The sequence below is a fragment of the Natator depressus genome, chromosome 2, assembly GCF_965152275.1.
Source record: "Natator depressus isolate rNatDep1 chromosome 2, rNatDep2.hap1, whole genome shotgun sequence".
Classification (NCBI taxonomy): domain Eukaryota; kingdom Metazoa; phylum Chordata; order Testudines; family Cheloniidae; genus Natator; species Natator depressus.
In genome coordinates this window covers 10,331,131-10,349,105 of record NC_134235.1, presented here as the reverse complement: position 1 = coordinate 10,349,105, position 17,975 = coordinate 10,331,131, and the positions used below count along the sequence as shown (strand labels likewise).

General features: G+C 43.5%; 1 protein-coding gene across 4 annotated transcripts in view; it reads right to left on the bottom strand.

Moving 5' to 3' along the window:
• TRAPPC9 (trafficking protein particle complex subunit 9) overlaps positions 1-17,975 on the bottom strand; it is an 806,604-nt gene that overhangs the window by 648,605 nt on the left and 140,024 nt on the right. For all 4 annotated transcript variants that reach the window (XM_074943804.1, XM_074943805.1, XM_074943807.1 and 1 more), the window contains one exon: positions 16,332-16,495. In XM_074943804.1, coding sequence (XP_074799905.1) covers positions 16,332-16,495 — 164 coding nt within the window. The remainder of the gene's footprint in view (positions 1-16,331; positions 16,496-17,975) is intronic.

The following is a 17,975-nucleotide window of genomic DNA, read 5'->3' as shown; positions in this document are numbered from 1 at the left end:
CTACAAGGGCGCCACTTCTTGTAGGAGGCAGTGATAGGAAGGATCCCCAGTAAGCGTCTGAGGGGTGCCCCATGTGGGAAAGAAAACAAGGAATTCAATAGAGTATCTGTGGTGCACCCAACCATCCATGGCGATATTGCCACAATTGTGGGCGAAGAGGGCAGGACGGCCCCCAGAGACAACTGGGGGGACCAGAGTGGTGACAGGGAGGGTTCAGAGCACTCGACTTGTGAGTCAAAACTGAGCCTTGGGCTGTTGGTGGATCAAGATGCAGAAGATGGTCATGGCAGGGGACGCAGCCTGGGGGCACTGTGGACAGTGTCGCTTCCGCAGGAATTCTTGTTGCCAGCAGTAGTAGGGTGGATATTATGCATACTGCCAGGGATAGAAGGGATGTCGCTGCTGTGTGTGATGGGGTATGGATCCCAAGGGACCAGAGTTTCTCCCTCGAGTAGTTCAGGGAGTGAAGGGACTCATCTGCCTTGGTGGAGATGTGCTTCTCCTCGTCAAAGGGGAGGTCCTGTTTTGTGGTTTTGACCTCCTGTGGGAAGCTGCTGGATTGCGGCCAAAGTTGCTGCGCATGACCACACATGTGGTGAGGCAATGGGAGTATGTATCCGCAGTATCCATGGCTGCATGGACCCCCATCCTGGCCACCAGGCAACCCTCCTCCAGGAGGGTGCAGAAGCACTGTCTCTTGTCCAATGAAGATTAACTAAGTACACTATACTAACAACTATTTACAGCTAACTGAAGAAGAAAAAAAACAAAGAAGAACTATATACAAATGGATGAAAATGGTCTTGCAGTCAAGCTATTATCATGAAGGAACAGGGATTCAGACTCTGGCCAGGAGGCTGTAAGAGGGAACTGAAGAGGCGTCGATCCACACAACCTAATATAACCTCGCCTGAGACACAAGGCAAAACATGCGACACACGCGGGTCAACAGACTGCTACAAAAAAATCTTCCAGCTCCAGCACATTGCATGCAGGTGCACCAGAGTTTACAATACATAAAGGGACCACCACTAGAAGAAGAAAGGCTACTTACCTAGCAATTCTAGCTCTGAGTAGACTGTCAGTACAAATCCACACTCCTGTCCTTACTCATTTATTCAGTCTTATCTCATTTTGTTTGTGTGTGTCTAGACCACATAGTGGGACAGGACTAACATTACCATAAAACTTCAACAACAGTAAAATGAAACCACCACCAATATTAAGCGATTATCTACCAAGAAAAAAATTGACCAAAAAGAAAAAGATAAAGGGTTCCAAGTTCTCTTTCCACAGTAGTCACAAGAAACAGAAGTGGGGTTAAGGCAATGGCTCCTCATGAACTTGAGGAAACAAGTGTGCAGTTACAACAGCCAGAGGTTTCCAATCTCTGTTCTGAAAGAGTGGAACAGCTACACTGACAATATTCTGTTTAATACTTGTTCTCAGCTGAAAATTAATTTGCATCTTCTTGTATTTCACTGTCAATTTATTAATGCTGACATCTCATAGCTACTGTAGAATATAATTGACAGGAATTATTGTGTGTGTGTTTTAGAAGCAGATGGTTTGTTTGAAGAAATCTAATTCCAATGTGAAATGTATTACATCTAGGGATGAGAATATAATAAGAATGACTTTTTTAATTTTTCACACCTAAATGTGTTTTGCTTGATAATGGCTATAGTGTAGGACTGCTTTTCATATTAGACGAGCAAGGTAGATGAGGTAATATTGGACCAACTTCTGTTGGCGAGAGAGACAAGCTTTCAAGCTTACACAGAGCTCTTCTTCAGGTCTGGGAAATGTACTCAAGAGTGTCACAGCTAAATACAAGGTGGAACAGATTGTTAAGCATAAGTAGTTAACACATATGTCCAGGGACTATTCAAGGTGAAGTGGCCTGTTAACACCTCTCCAGTCATAGCGGGAAAGGGGCTGGGGGGGGGGGGGGAAATGGGGTGAGGGTGTTAAGTGAGTTACAGATTTTTGTAATAACCCATAAATCCAGTATCTCTATTCAGTCCATGCATATTAGTATCTAGAAAAGTTATTAAATTAAGCTCTCAGGCTTGTTTTTTTGAAGGTGTTGTGCAGGTTTTCTTTGAGGATGAAGACTGAGAGGTCAGATCCATACGGATTCCAGTATGGAGTGGTAGGTGACCACTAGCAGTGTGTTTATTAAAGTGTTTTATTTCTGTATTGAAGCAGGTTCTCTCAGAATATTTAGGTGGCCTGTTACATGATGTGACCTACTTCACTGGTAGAGTGTCATTGTTTGGTGAAGGCTATTTTAAGTGTTTTAAGGTGTATATCCTGGACTTTCTCCTCGGCACTTATTCTGTGGTAGAGTGCCTGGCTGTAGATAACAGATTTCTTTGTGTGTTTGGGGTGATTACTGGATCTGTGAAAGTAGGTGTGATGATCCATGGGTTCAGCCACCTGAGGACAGCCATCCAACAAAACAAACCACAAAAAAAGCAGAACCAACTACAACTCCATAACCCTCACAAAGCCAGCCTGGGAGAACGAACCCACATGAGGTATTATCAAAAAATTACAACCCATCCTTAATGGGGACCACATGCTGAAAGACATCTTTCCTGAACCACCTCTTCTGGCCCCAACCTCTCCAAGCCAGAAGCTCCCCATAGACCAGGACACACCAATTCAAAGTGACACCAGACCCTGCCAGAACAACAGATGCAAAACCTGTAGACATATCTCCACTACTACAATGATCAAAACCCCACTGCCCGCCCCACAACAACCTTTCAAGATCCATGGGTCCTATACATGCATATCGCAACATGTGGTTGTGACACACTGTATCTCGGGGGAACACCCAGCACCCCCATGTTCATCCTTATAATATGATTGTGTGGTATCCAATGCAAAGTTTGCCATGTCAGGTTTCTTCGGAAGGCTCATGATGCACTGAGCATTGTTGTTATATTACAGATGGTAATTTCACGTATATAGCTATGAGGTTGAAAATGTGTCCTCATGGCTTAAAACAAGCCCAGGCAAAACTCTCCAGAAACAGAGGGGCAGGTCACACCTCATCAGGGCATGTACAGGACATACCCAGCCCAGCTTCACAGGAACAAAGGACACTGGCCTAGGCAGCAACAAAAGATCTGTTGGACTCTCGAGTGAGTCACCCCTCTTCCCTTGGTCAGTCAGGGACTACGATGAGGTAATGCTCACCTGACCCTTAAGTGGGGGGTGGGAGCAAAGCCAGGAGGGAGGGAAGAAGAACATGATAAAAGGGAGAGACGTTTGCCACGCTCTTCCTCTCTCTTCCACCTCCATCTACAGACATCACCACCAAGCGACTGAAGCACTGATCAAAGGGGAGAGCCTGGCTGAAGGGCAACTAGCCAGCCTTTGGTAAGAAGCATCTAAGTGTTAAGATCAGCTTACAATGCATTTTGTTTTTATTTCATTTGACCAAATCTGACTTGTTGTGCTTTGACTTATTATCACTTAAAATCTATCTTTGCAGAGACCCCCCTTGGGATAACAAGCCTGGTTCCTAGGGTTGCGTCTCAGATGCTGGCTAGTATCATCCTGTTGCACAATCCAAGCAGCAGTAGCTGGGAGCAGCTTACATGCCAGAGGCTGTGCATGAACATCCCGGGAGTCGGGGTTCTCACAGCAGAGCAGGGTGAGGCTGGCTCCCAGAGTCGAGGATTGGAGTCCTCGGTCACTGGTCCATATAACAGCAAGGGAACGTCCCAGTGCTGTACCTCATCAAGTGCACTAAATGCCCCAACAACAACTTTGTTGGTGAAACCAATCATTATGCTCTCAAGTGAACTCACACAGAAAAATGTAAAAGACTTAAACAGCCTTTTCACCTGTGCGTGAACACTTCTATATGTGACCTCTCCACTTTTAAAGGAAACTGCAAAACAAGAGAGAGTGGATTTATGGGTTACTACAACAATATATAACCCACTTAACACACACCCCCACAGCCTTTTTTTTCCACCTCCCCCTGTGACTGGTGAGGTATTAACAGGCTACTTCACCTGGATTGGTCCCTTGAAATACATGGTAACTACTTATGCTAAACAATCTGTTCTACCTTGTAATTAGCTGACATTCTGAGCACTTTTCCCAGACCTAAAGAAGAGCTCTGTGTAAGTCCAATAAAAGATATTATCTCACCCACCTTGTGTCTCTAACATCCTGGGACCAACATGGCTACAACACCACTACTTTTCAGGTATCCCCAATAATGTCACAGCAGACCTAGTTACTGAACTTTGAGACTTTGTCCTCACCCACACCTATTTCAGATTTGGGGACGATTTATACCTTCAAGTCAGCGGCACTGCTATACCGCACGGCCCCACAGTATGCCAACATTTTTATGGCTGACTTAGAACAACGCTTCCTCAGCTCTCGTCCCCTAGTGCCCCTACTCTACTTGCACTGCATTGACGACATCTTCATCATCTGGACCCATGGGAAGAAAATCTGAGGAATTCCGCCAGGATTTCAACAATTTCCACCCCATCATCAACCTCAGCCTGGACCAGTCCACACAAGAGATCCACTTCCTGGACATTACAGTGCAAATAAGCAATGGTCACATAAACACCACCCTATACCAGAAACCTACTAACCGCTAAACTTACCTACATGCCTCCAGCTTTCATTCAGACCACATCACATGATCTATGGGCTACAGCCAAGCCTTAAGATACAACTGCATTTGCTCCAATCCCTCAGACAGAGACACACATCTACAGGATCTCTATCAAGCATTCTTACAACTACAATACCCACCTGCTGAAGTGAAGAAACAGAGTGACAAAGCCAGAAGGGTACCCAGAAGTCACCTATTACAGGACAGGTCCAAAAAAAATAAAGTAACAGAACGCCACTAGCGGTCACCTACAGCCTCCAACTAAAATCTCTCCAGCGCAACATCAAGGATCTACAACCTATCCTGAAGGATGATCCCTCACTCTCATAGACCTTGGGAGACAAGCCAGTCCTCGCTTACAGACAGCCCCCCAACCTGAAGCAAATACTCACCAGCAACTACACACCATACAACAAAAACACTAACCCAGGAATCAATCCCTGCATCAAACCCCATTGCCAACTCTGTCCGCATATCTATTCAAGGGACACCATCATAGGACCTAACCACATCAGCCACACCATCAGGGGCTCGTTCCCCTGCACATCTACTAATGTGGTATTTGCCATCATGTGCCAGCAATGCTCCTCTGCCATGTACGCTGGCCAAACTGGACAGTGTCTGTGCACAAGAATAAATGGACACAAATCAGACATCAAGAACTGCAATGTTCAAAAACCAGTAGGAGAGCACTTCAATCTCCCTGGACACTCAATAACAGACTTAAAAGTGGCCATTCTTTAACAAAAAAAACTTCAAAAACAGACTTCAACGAGAAATTGCAGAACTGGAATTAATTTGCAAACTTGACGCCACCAAATTAGGCCTGAATAAAGACTGGGAGTGGCTGGGTCACAACAAAAAGTAATTTTCCCTCTGTTGATACTCACTCCTTCTTCTCAACTGTTGGGAATGGGCCACATTCACCCTGATTGAATTGGCCTTTTTAGCTCTCACCCCCCCACTTGGTAAGGCAACTCCCAACTTTTCATGTGCTGTATATTTATACCTGCTTACTGTATTTTCCACTCCATGCATCTGATGAAGTGGGTTATAGCCCACAAAAGTTTATGACCAAATAAATTTGTTAGTCTCTAAGATGCCACACGGATTCCTTGTTGTTTTTGCGGATACAGACTAAGACAGCTACCCGTCTGATACTTTTCATATGTTAGTCCTCCATCTACGAGAGTTAAACAAACAAACTAATATTTGTTTTATATATGGGACTATTAAGACTTGCAAGGGAAATTGACTGAAATTAATTTAGTGTCCCACAGAGATTCAAAACGAGATATTTCATAGCTTTTCTTAACCTAATGTCAGCAACAGCAACAGACAGAGGTAAAAACAACACTTACACACAATATTCTTTTTCCTCCATAAAAGATGGAAGAAAGTAGATACAGAAAAATTATTGTTCTACATGTTACGGAAAAGTAGTTTCTGTCTTTTGCACCTAAGATATCAATTCAATAAAATGAGGGAATTTGCAAAATTAAGCCCATCATTTCTTTAAATCTTGACTTCAAAGAAAAAAAGTGACAACCTAAGGCATTAGGATGCATGCCCAACTCATGAATTCCAATTTGCCAGACTGCAGACAAAATACCAACTTTTAAACGTGTTAATTTATTGAATGAAACCAAAAATAATTTAAAAACATGCTGGAAACAATATTTACTCACAAGAAAATTTCCCTGAACATGTTTACTGAAGATCCATTGTAACCAAGAGTAAGCTTTTGAGGTGGAATAGTCCATACCACTACACAAGAACTCAGAGCTTTTTGTGACGATGTCTCTCAGATGCCTAAGGCATACAAGAGTATAAACCATCCAATGAAGTTTGGCAGGGCTAACGAGCGATAACAGGCATCATAGCAAAAGATCCAGATTAAGTGGGAGTCACTAGTGAAACAAGCTCAATGTGTCATAAGAACTGTCATACTGGATCAGACCTGTGGTTGACCTATTCTGATGTCATATCTTTGACAGTTGCCAGAACTACATACTTCAAAGAATAGTACAAAAGTCTCCACAGTAATCTGCCCCAATGAAGGTGTCATTCCTGATCCCTAATAGTTAGGGACTGATTTGGTTTCACATCTCTTCCATTTCTCTCTTAGCATTAACTGTTAATAGGAACATATGAATTGTCATGCAGTAGAGGTCCTGAACAACTAAGACTGCCTGATCTAATGCGGCTTCTATATCACCTGCTTCCTTTTTTTGGCCTGTCTTTCCCAAGAAATCTCTGAATTAAGGGGTGAAATGGGGCAGTGTATACATTTTGATTACCTCAGTCCCACAAGAAAGCAAATATGTATATAGCTGTTGAATTGAAAGCCCATTTACAATAAGTAAGCTTCACTCTCTGGGGCACAGTGATATAGCTAATACTTAGAGAACTTGGAAGGCAACAAAATGCTGAAAAGATTTATGCAAATTAGCTGCCATCTGCTCAGCCAACCTACAAATCCATTAGCCTTTCTTTCCAGGTAAGAAATGATTAAAAGAGGATTTGATACATCACTGAAACATATACTGAAGTTTTCTGCCCTGAGCAACAAGCTCTGGCTGGCCTATCAGTTGATTTATGCAGTTGTCACATCGGATCACGACATGCGAGCCCTTGGAGCAGGATTCTCAGAGATGTACAGGACCAAAATAACAGTTTCAACATATTAATAATGAGGAGACAAGAGCTTAGAATTTTAAGTATGGCAAATGATTTCAGGTTCCTGACTTCAGACACTTTCACGGGTTCTGATATTTCAGAAAGTGTTGAGCACCCAGCCTCCAAAAAAACCAGGCACAGTTACAGAGTCTCAAGTTGGTCATCCAAAATCACCATCACTTTTGAAAATGTTCTGGCAGGTGTCTTGACACAAAATGGTCTACACAGGGAAGAAGCCCCACTAGAAGTGGAGGTCATCCAACCACCATTGCAGAGACTAGTCATGACAAACTTCTTTGCCTCCTCACTCTCTGGTAGGTGGAGCTGTATAGCAGTGGACAAGACCTGAATTTCATATGTGGAACTGGAAAGGAGTGGTATTTGGGAAAATGTCTGTTAAGTGAGCTATAGTTTATAAAAACAGAATAAATTCCCATTACAAAAAGATCTCTCCTGAAGAACTTCATTATCTCTCTAACTGTATTGATAATTACATTTTTGAAGTTCAAGAAATTAAAATGGTTTAGCGGGCAGTGTATAAAATGTCAATCCACAGACAGTTTCTAAGCTTATGTTTAAATTTAAAATCCTCAATTTCAAATGAACAATACTTAACCCTGCAAATCTGGGTTTACAAGGAAAAACTGGCAGGTGCAACCTTCCACAATTCAGTAATTACAGTTTATATTGCATTTCATAGAATCATAGAATATCAGGGTTGGAAGGGACCTCAGAAGGTCATCTAGTCCAACCCCCTGCTCAAAGCAGGACCAATCCCCAATTAAATCATCCCAGCCAAGGCTTTGTCAAGCCTGACCTTAAAAATATCTAAGGAAGGAGATTCCACCACCTCCCTAGGTAACACATTCCAGTGTTTCACCACCCTCCTAGTGAAAAAGTTTTTCCTAATATCCAACCTAAACCTCCCCCACTGCAACTTGAGACCATTACTCCTTGTTCTGTCATCTGCTACCAGTGAGAACAGTCTAGATACATCCTCTTTGGAACCCCCTTTCAGGTAGTTGAAAGCAGCTATCAAATCCCCCCTCATTCTTCTCTTCCACAGACTAAACAATCCCAGTTCCCTCAGCCTCTCCTCATAAGGCATGTGTTCCAATCCCCCAATCATTTTTGTTGCCCTCCGCTGGATGCTTTCCAATGTTTCCACATCCTTCTTGTAGTGTGGGGGCCAAAACTGGACACAGTACTCCAGAAAAGGCCTCACCAATGTCAAATAGAGGGGAACGATCGCATCCCTCGATCTGCTGGCAATGCCCCTACTTATACAGCCCAAAATGCCATTGGCCTTCTTGGCAACAACAGCACACTGTTGACTCATATCCAGCTTCTCGTCCACTGTCACCCATAGGTCCTTTTCTGCAGAACTGCTGCCGAGCCATTTGGTCCCTAGTCTGTAGCGGTGCATGGGATTCTTCCATCCTAAATTCAGGACTCTGCACTTGTCCTTCTTGAACCTCATCAGATTTCTTTTGGCCCAATCCTCTCATTTGTCTAGGGCCCTCTGTATCCTATCCCTACCCTCCAGCGTATCTACCTCTCCTCCCAGTTTAGTGTCATCTACAAACTTGCTAAGGGTGCAATCCACACCATCCTCCAGATCATTTATGAAGATATTGAACAAAACCGGCCCCAGGACCGACCCTTGGGGCACTCCACTTGATACCGGCTGCCAACTAGACATGGAGCCATTGATCACTACCGGTTGAGCCCGACAATCTAGCCAACTTTCCCTCCCTTATCTTAAGTTTATTCTAAAAGCTGTTAGGAATCAGAATTATACTCATCTATGAACAAGAATTTAAATTTACAAGTAACATTTAAAATTAAAAACTAGCATTGGTAAGAATCAAGCTGAAAAATGCTACATACCTTACAAGGTTAGAGAATCAATAGCTTCATGCAAGATCTTTGGTTAAAAATAGCTTCCATCTGAAAATCTAGGAAGGGGGATGGGCTTCAGAGCCCAAGCTCAAGCCTGAGATACAACTTCATAGAACAGCCTATACAGCTATTTTTACAACGTTAATGGGAGCCCTGCTACCTCCAAGTTTGTCAACCCAGCTGTGCAGCTTCACTAAATAATGCTGTGTAGAAATACCCTTAAAGACTGAAGAGCGTATATAGTAAAACTCTCGCCACTACCATTGCATCCCATATAATAACTTCCTAGCTAGATTCAATTTTCTGATATTGTGCAAATAAATTAAGTCAAACAATGTTGCACTAACAAAAATGCAAAAATTAATTTAACGATTTAACATTTGTGCTCCAAATGTATTCTCTCTGAAGATCTGTGCTAAGACCTGTATACTGGTAAACTGTGCTACAACCCATTTCAAAGCTGACATTAAGGGAGCATGTACATGTCCGTTCCAGTACTCTAGAACCAAGGGCATAAGAAGTCTCCAATCCCTAACTGTCCCTCCATTACTCTGTCTCCAGGTGCATCCCCCCTTAAGTCTCTAAGTGGAAGCGAGGACTGGTATTTATCTACAGAGCCAACATATTTAGTAAGCAGGACTTATTTTGGTAAGTAACCTTTTTCTCCTTTATGACATTGTGTCCACAAATAGCCACTGAGAGAGACTAGCCAGCAGTGACAATGTTCGGGGGAGGGCTAATCAGGGCTGTTAATTGAAAAGGGACTGAAGGATCCAGTCTGATCTGGACTCACACTGAAAAAATAATGTTTTGAAAAGGTATGACAAAGGATCTAACTGCAGCTCTCCACAGTTGGCACACTGAACAGGTTGATGCTCCAAACACTGCTTACCAACCCACCCGATAGAAAGTCAAAGTCCTTCTGGTATGGGAACTTCAGAAAGTACATGGCCTGCATATATACAAAACCTGATCTATTTCAATAGTCTCTGGACTGAAGGGTACTCATAATTACCTTAAGTTAATTTTTCCCTTCTCAAAATCAAAAAGAAGTAGTAAATAAGAGAAAGAGGAGATCATGCCTTTTTTCTTCCAGGGGGTGGGGAGAGGAGGAGAGAATATTCTGTAAAATGTGCTCATCTACCTGTTTGAAATCTATCCCATTAATCCATAATAAACCTGGATATAAGATTTATGATAATGATCCAAATCTCATTGCTTCTAAAAATATCTTAAGCAGAGGTGGCTTTTAATATCTCATCTAGTAAGCATTCTGGCTGGTCTTCTTACAAGCGATTTTTCCTTTCTTTAAAAAAAAAAAAAAAAAAAAAAGACATTAAGACCATTGATTACACTACAAGAGGACGGGGGTTTGCTGGGGGAAATCTCCAATAAACTCCTCTTAACTGTTGGTCCAGCTCTTAGCACACAGGTGGACAAACTACGGCCCGTGGGACTGTCCGGCCCAACACCTGAGCTCCCGGCCAGGGAAACTAGTCCCCAGCCCCTCCCCTGCTGTCCATCCTCCCCCGCAGCCTCAGCTCGCTGCGTGGGTAGTGTGGCTTGCGCCCACCCACCTCCCAGACTTTCCAATAAGCCTGTCTTGCCCGCTCTGAGTGGCCTGGTAAGGGGGCGGGGGGGGGAGGAGGGGGTTGGATAAGGGACAGAAAGTCCCGGGGGTCAGTCAGGGGACAGGGGGCGGTTGGATGGGGCAGAGATTTGGGGGGTGAGGGGTGCTCAGGAGACAGGGAGCGGGGGGGTTGGCTAGGGGGTGGGGTCCTGGGGGGGGGGGGCGCGGGGGGGAGTTAGGGGCAGGGGAAATGGCCAGGCTGTTTGCGGAGGCACAGCCTTCCCCACCCAGCCTTCCATACCGTTTCACAAACCTGATGTGGCCCTCGGGGCAAAAAGTTTGGCTACCCATCTTAGCAGATGCAGTTTCCCAAAATCATACCGTACGGGAGGCAAGAGCACAGTGGAACAGTCTTGTTTTGATTATCAAAACAGACTAAATGAGCATTGTTTCTTGGAGCTATGAACACAATTAACCTGGGTGAAATAAGCCTCCTTTTTTCTGTCATATTAGAATATACAACTTAAGAAAAGAAATTAGTATATAGGTGAAAAAAATGGTAACTAACCTTTTGTACTTGTTGTTCTTCCAGATGTGTTGCTCATGTCCATTCAATGCTTGGTGTGTTCATGCTGTCTGCACAGTTGCCGGAGATTTTTCCCCTCAGAGGTATCCATAGGGCTGGCTCTAGCGCCCCCTGAGGCCATGGACATATGTGCTATATGTAGTATATGGGGTGTTGCCAGCCCCGCACCCTCTCAGCTACTTCTTGCTGTTATCTGCAATGGAGGGGTAGGGCAGTGGGTCATGGAATGGACAAGACCACCACATCTTGAAGAACAGTTACAAAAGGTTAGTAACAATTTTTGCTTCTTCAAGTGCTTGCTCATGTCCATTCCATGCTAGGTGACTCACAAGCAGTACCCTTGGAGGTGGGCTCGGAGTTTATGGATGTGCTGACTGCAATACCACTCTTCCAAAGCTGGCATCGCCATGGGCCTATTGGGTGACAGCATAGTGTGACAGTAAGGTATGAACCGACGACCATGTTGCAGATGTCCTTGATTGGTACTTGTGTGAGGAATGCTGCTGATGAGCTCTGAGCTCTTGTGGAATGAGTGGTTACAATGGCTGGAGGCAAAACCTTCACCTACTCATAGAAAGGCAGGATACAGGCAGTTATTCAGGACAAGATTCTTTGGGATGACAGTGGAAGGCCTCTCATTCTTTCCAATATTACTATGAAGAGTTGTACAGACTTGCGGAAGGACTTAGTCCTCTCAATATAGAAGTCTAGGGCTCGCCTAACATGTAATATATGGAGCAGACTCTCCTTGGCAGTCTTGTGAGGTTTCAGAAAAGAGCGGAAGAAAAATGTCCTGGTTGTTGTGGAATTGTGACACCACCTTTGGTAGGAAGGCCAGATGGGGGGCGCAGCTGGACCTTGTCCTTGAAAAATACAATGTAAGGGGTCTCTGACATCAGGGTTTGGATCTCAGAGACCCTTCTGGGCGAGGTGACCACCACTAGAAAGTCGAACTTCCAAGTCAGAAGCAGTATGGAACAAGATGCTAACAGCTCGACGGGAGATTCTGTGAGCATTGACAGGACCAGGTTTAAGTTCCATGGGGGAATCAGGTCATGAACCTGAGGGTAGAGTCTTTCCAGGATCTTGAAAAATATGATTGTCATCTCATGGGAGAATACTGATTTGCCCTCCACTGGATGGCCAAGATAGCTGTCAAGTGAACCTTAAAAGAGGTGGAGCAGATCATCCAATATAGACTACAGAGAAGACTAGGATGGAGAAAGATTCCTCTCGGAAGCCTAACTAGTGAAGCGTTTGCACTTAGCTAAATAGTTAGTCCTGGTGGAATGCTTTCTGCTACCTAGCAAGACTTGCCAAGCCTGTTCTGAGCAGGCCTGCTCTTCAGGGTTCAGCCACACAGCAACCATGCTGTCAGGTGCAGGGAGGTTCAGTTCAGGTGAAGCAACCGATTGCGGTCTTGTGAAATCAAGTCCAGATGTGGTGGGAGCGCTAGAGGAGCCGCCACAGAGCTTCTCCCATCAACACAGCTACTGCCTCACAGGGAAGTGGATTAATTAAGACGATAGGAGAGCTCTTGCCCACTGGGTTAGAGCCTTCTTTAAAACACTACAGCAGCGCTTATGCAGCGTTTTAAGTGTAGATGTGCCCACAGAAGTGCTGACAGGACATGCCGGTGAATAAACACCACACACGGGATGGACTTAAGTAGCAGGGCACAATACATACCCTCCTCCCACTCTCACTTATCAGGTATTTAACTGGGCCCAGTGCAGGATTACAGGCTCTCACCATATACTCAGTAACCCAGGGTGGACCTGCCTAGGCCCAGCCCTAAGACTCAGCTCACTTTTCAATACCTTCTGCTTCCTCTGGCACAGGCCGGGGAAGAGGTAAAAGCTCCAAGGTGCTAGGCGGTATACAAAAACAAAACAAAAAGATAGATTGTAAAGTCTTTGGGGTAGGGACTAAGCATAAAATGAGAACAAGGGGAGACAGACAGATGGGACTACAAGGGAACAGGACAATAATATTGGTCACCATGATGGGCATTGGTCCAAGCATACCAGCAGCATAGCCATTCTCAAGCCTTTAAGTGACATTTGATATTATGTATGGATTTTCCTCTATTAAAAGGTTTTTAAAAAAAGGTTAATCTCAGGTGCTGAACATCAGGGAGGACCTAACCAGAAAACAAAGGTGTGCTGCTGTGATGCACCCAAAGCTGTGGACTCACTGGAGGATGTTACTGCAATTTAAAAATCGCCTGTTACAACAAGACAGAAATCAGAGAAGTGCAGGGCTGGAAGGGATCTCAAGAGGTCATCTAGTCCAAGTCCCCACATTCAGGCAGGATCAGTTATACCTAGACCATCTGTGACTGGTCTTGAATCTTCTTCAATGGATGTTTTTCAGAACAGATTAATCAACCACCCTTGGTAACGTATTCCAATACTTAACTATCCTGAGGCAATGTCTGCACTACAAAATTATATCAATCTAATTATTAAATCGCTCGCGTGGTGCAAGCTTGGCTCCTTATGTTGGTGGTGCACATCCACACTGGAAGCACTTGTATCAATTGTATTGTCAGAGCTGAGGCATTGTGGGACGGCTCCTGAAAGCCAGTAACAGTCGACATAAGCAACGCAGTGTCTACACTGACACTGCATCTACCTAATTACATTGACCATATCTCTATGCCACTGGGGGAGGTGGTCTTACTAAATCAGCATAGAGGGGCACTTACATCATTGGGAGCCAAATTTAAGTGACAATTCTTCCACAGCTAGCTCAATGCCAGGCATCTTACAGCAACCTAACACTGTAGTGTAGACCAGGCCTTTGAAACACATTGGCTATAGGTCGGAATATTTGCTCACTACAATTAAAGTTCAGGAAAGAAGCACTACAGGGGTAATTCAAGGTGGCAAAAAAATCATTGCCTGGCTGAATGCATCACATAAAGACATTACTGGGAATCACTGTCAAAATGCTCCTTCAAAGCCTCCCTGATTCCAATAGCCTCCCGCTGTGCCCTTGTATCTGGCTGCCCAAAATCAGCAGCCAGCTGATCAGCCTCAGCGGTCCACCCCTGGGAAAACTTTTCCCCCTTCAGTTCGGAAATATTATGTAGAGTAAAGCAGGCTGCGATGACCATTGGAATATTTTCCTCACTGAGGTCTAACCAGCCACATCGACCAAAGGCACATTCAACGGTCATTTGACACTTGCTGAGTCTGCTGTTGAAGTGCACCTTGCTGCTGTCTAGGTCACAGTATACAGCTTCATGAGCCACGGGAGCAAGGGGTAGGTGGGTTCTCCCAGGATCACTATGGGAATTTTCACATCATCCATTGGAATCTTCTGGTCTGGAAAGAAAGTCCTAGCGTGCAGCTTTCTATATAGTCCAGCCTTCCGAAAGATGCCTGCATCATGCACCTTCCCTGAACACCCACCATTGATGTCAGTGAAACAGCCCCAGTAGATACTTGGAATACTACACACCGGAAATGAGTATTAGAAGCTCTTTCTTATGGTTATCAGAAGCTCTTTCTTATGGTTTAAATGCTTATGCTTAGTACGCTATAAATATTCCACTGTAGGAATGGCAAGCCTGGATATGTAAGAAAATAAAATTGACATCTGATGATTTTTCTTGCCTTAGTATCCAGGCGCACGTTTCCAACCCACCCTGTTTATGGAAACCCAAATTTCTAATTCAAAAGACATTAATCTGTTACGTTACACAAATTTATAAGACACAGGGATAGAATTAGAACTACTATCATGTGCCTATCACAACTCTTGCAGTATCAAGATTGTAAGCTCTTTGGGTAGAGTTAATCTTTTTATTATGTGTGTGTACACTGCATAACAATGTGGATGTCAATCCCAGATGGGGCCTGTAAATATTTTTATAGTACCAATTATAGTAATGACAAGATACTTTTCAGCTTTTTAATGCAATCTATGCAATCTCCCTGGGGACTCTCCGTACAGGCAGAGAGCCCCTCACAGATGATCGGCAGGTCCTGTTTTCTGAAGCTGCAGAGAAGAGGCAATCCCAGTGTATAAATGGCAATCTTGGATACTCAGTAAAGAAAAATCATCAAATTTTATTTTCTCACTATGCAATTAAGAACGAACAAAAAATACAGTTGTGTATGTAATTTCCATTGTAAGAAAACACTAACTTGCTTTCATCTGATTCTACATTTATTCTGTTAATATAATCTTCATAATGATGCCTTCACAGGCGGGTTAGACTACAGAATCTTAGAAAAAAATACATGGAGACAGGAAAATTTATGCCTGTATCCTATTCTTTCTTCATTTTCAACTATCCTTTTAATTCACAAAATAGAATATGAGAATGAACAAAATAAACTATCAATTGTTCTTTTCCACATTTTTTCCTGCTGTAGAAACTATGACTAGGATGGCAGCTGGGCATTTTTTCCCCTCTATTAAGTCTTTCAAGTAAGGAAACTTTAGGGTTAAAACAAGATTATTCTTTAATAAACCACCTTGCTTATGCATATTCCATTTCTCTACAAAATACCATCTTATTTATCTGATTTCTTCATAGTCAATGTAGTATCTATGGCTAGACAATCGTTGGCTCCTATTATATATTATAATAAGAAATGATGGTTTTAGAGATGAGATTTCTGCTTTTGTCTACTTTAAAGTTAAGATTCATTGATTTAGAATAAAAGCTGTCAAAGTGGCATTAACTTCAAATCTACTTTCACATGGTTTTTGAAAATCAAGAACACACTGATGTTTACTGGATCTGAAGTCCAAAGAGGACACTGATGTCCAAATAAATGAACCCGCTGAATCTTTATTAGGGGAGAGGGTTACTTGAATTCTGAAACATCACTCCACTAAGACAGTCTGTCACAACCACTTTGTACATGCTTCTCTTGAAGCAAGGGATTTTTCTAATCAGACACCAGCATACATACCTTTTGAGTTGACTGTTTTTGCTGTGACCTCTAGTTTCTCCAGAGGTTCTGTTCCAATATTTTCTAATTTAATGACAAGTTGCTGGGTCTCTCCATTGTAAAGCTGGACAGATACGCTGGTGGAAATTTCATCCCCTGAGGAAGGCTGCAATGTGTGAGCAGACCTATAAACAAAGATAGATATGCAAATTAAATACTGTGTTAAACATTAATCACATCTTAAGAACCTAACCACAATACAAAACGTAACAGAAATCAGAGAATCCAGTCAACCTGTCCTTGGTGGTTTACAAAATACTGAACCTTTTTAAAAAAAAAATTGCAGCTAGCTTCATCTTATACTCCTTCTCCAGCTCTTCAATTCCAGCTTAATTTTTAGTGGCTACTCTATTCAGGAACTATTAGGAGCAAGAACTAATAAGCTCATAATCACAGTTTTGAAAGGGTATAAAAGCATTCACTTCTAGCTGCGGGAGTTCGCTAAACAAATTGCTGCTTATATAACAAAACTGAACTGTGCAAGGGTGGGGGAAAGCAAGATGAAACCTAAAAAACTGAATTTTAAAGAAAAGGAGTACTTGTGGCACCTTAGAGACTAACCAATTTATGTGAGCATGAGCTTTCGTGAGCTACAGCTCACTTCATCGGATGCATACTGTGGAAATTGCAGAAGACATTATTATATACACAGACACCATGAAACAATACCTCCTCCCACCCCACTCTCCTGCTAGTAATAGCTATAAGCTATTACCAGCAGGAGAGTGGGGTGGGAGGAGGTATTGTTTCATGGTGTCTGTGTATATAATAATGTCTTCTGCAATTTCCACAGTATGCATCCGATGAAGTGAGCTGTAGCTCACGAAAGCTCATGCTCAAATAAATTGGTTAGTCTCTAAGGTGCCACAAGTACTCCTTTTCTTTTTGCGAATACAGACTAACACGGCTGTTACTCTGAAACCTGAATTTTAAAGGTTGGATGTTACCTAATTTTTCAAATGAGGTTTATCTAGTACTTTGGTTACTGAATGTCAACTAAGAGTGGCATGGAACACACAAATAAAGTTTTAAAAAAATATTTCAACTGAGAAAGGGACTCGACATAGACACCAGGGTGAATGCTCCCTAGAACAGTGTTTTTCAAAGTACGGGTCACGACCCAGTACTGGGTCGCAGAATGTCAGGCACTGGGTGACCTTGCTGATTCAAAGTGTAACAATTGTTGCTGTGCAGCAGCTCTAAAGGGCCGTGCAGCAGGGACCTGGAGAGGAGAGAGGTAGGGGGTGGGCAGGAACTGGGGAGGGGAGCAAGTTGGGGCGTGGAGGGCTGCTGCAGGCCTCTCCCCCAGGTCCAGAGCTCATTGCTGCCAGCCAGGAGAGATGGACCCTTCCCCCAGAACTCTGTGCAGAGGGAGAGAGAGGCTCTTCCCATGGAGCCCCCTCCTGCACCCTGAACCCCCTCATCCCCAGCTCCACCCTAAAGCCCTCACCCCCAAACAGAGCCCTCACTCCTGCACCCCATCCTCTGCCCTACCCTGGGCCACCTCCCACACTCATTACCATAGGTTTACTAAAGGTATGTCCGTTATGTAAAGTGGGTTAAACTGGAATGTATTGCAATATTTCAAATTTATGAAAATTCTAG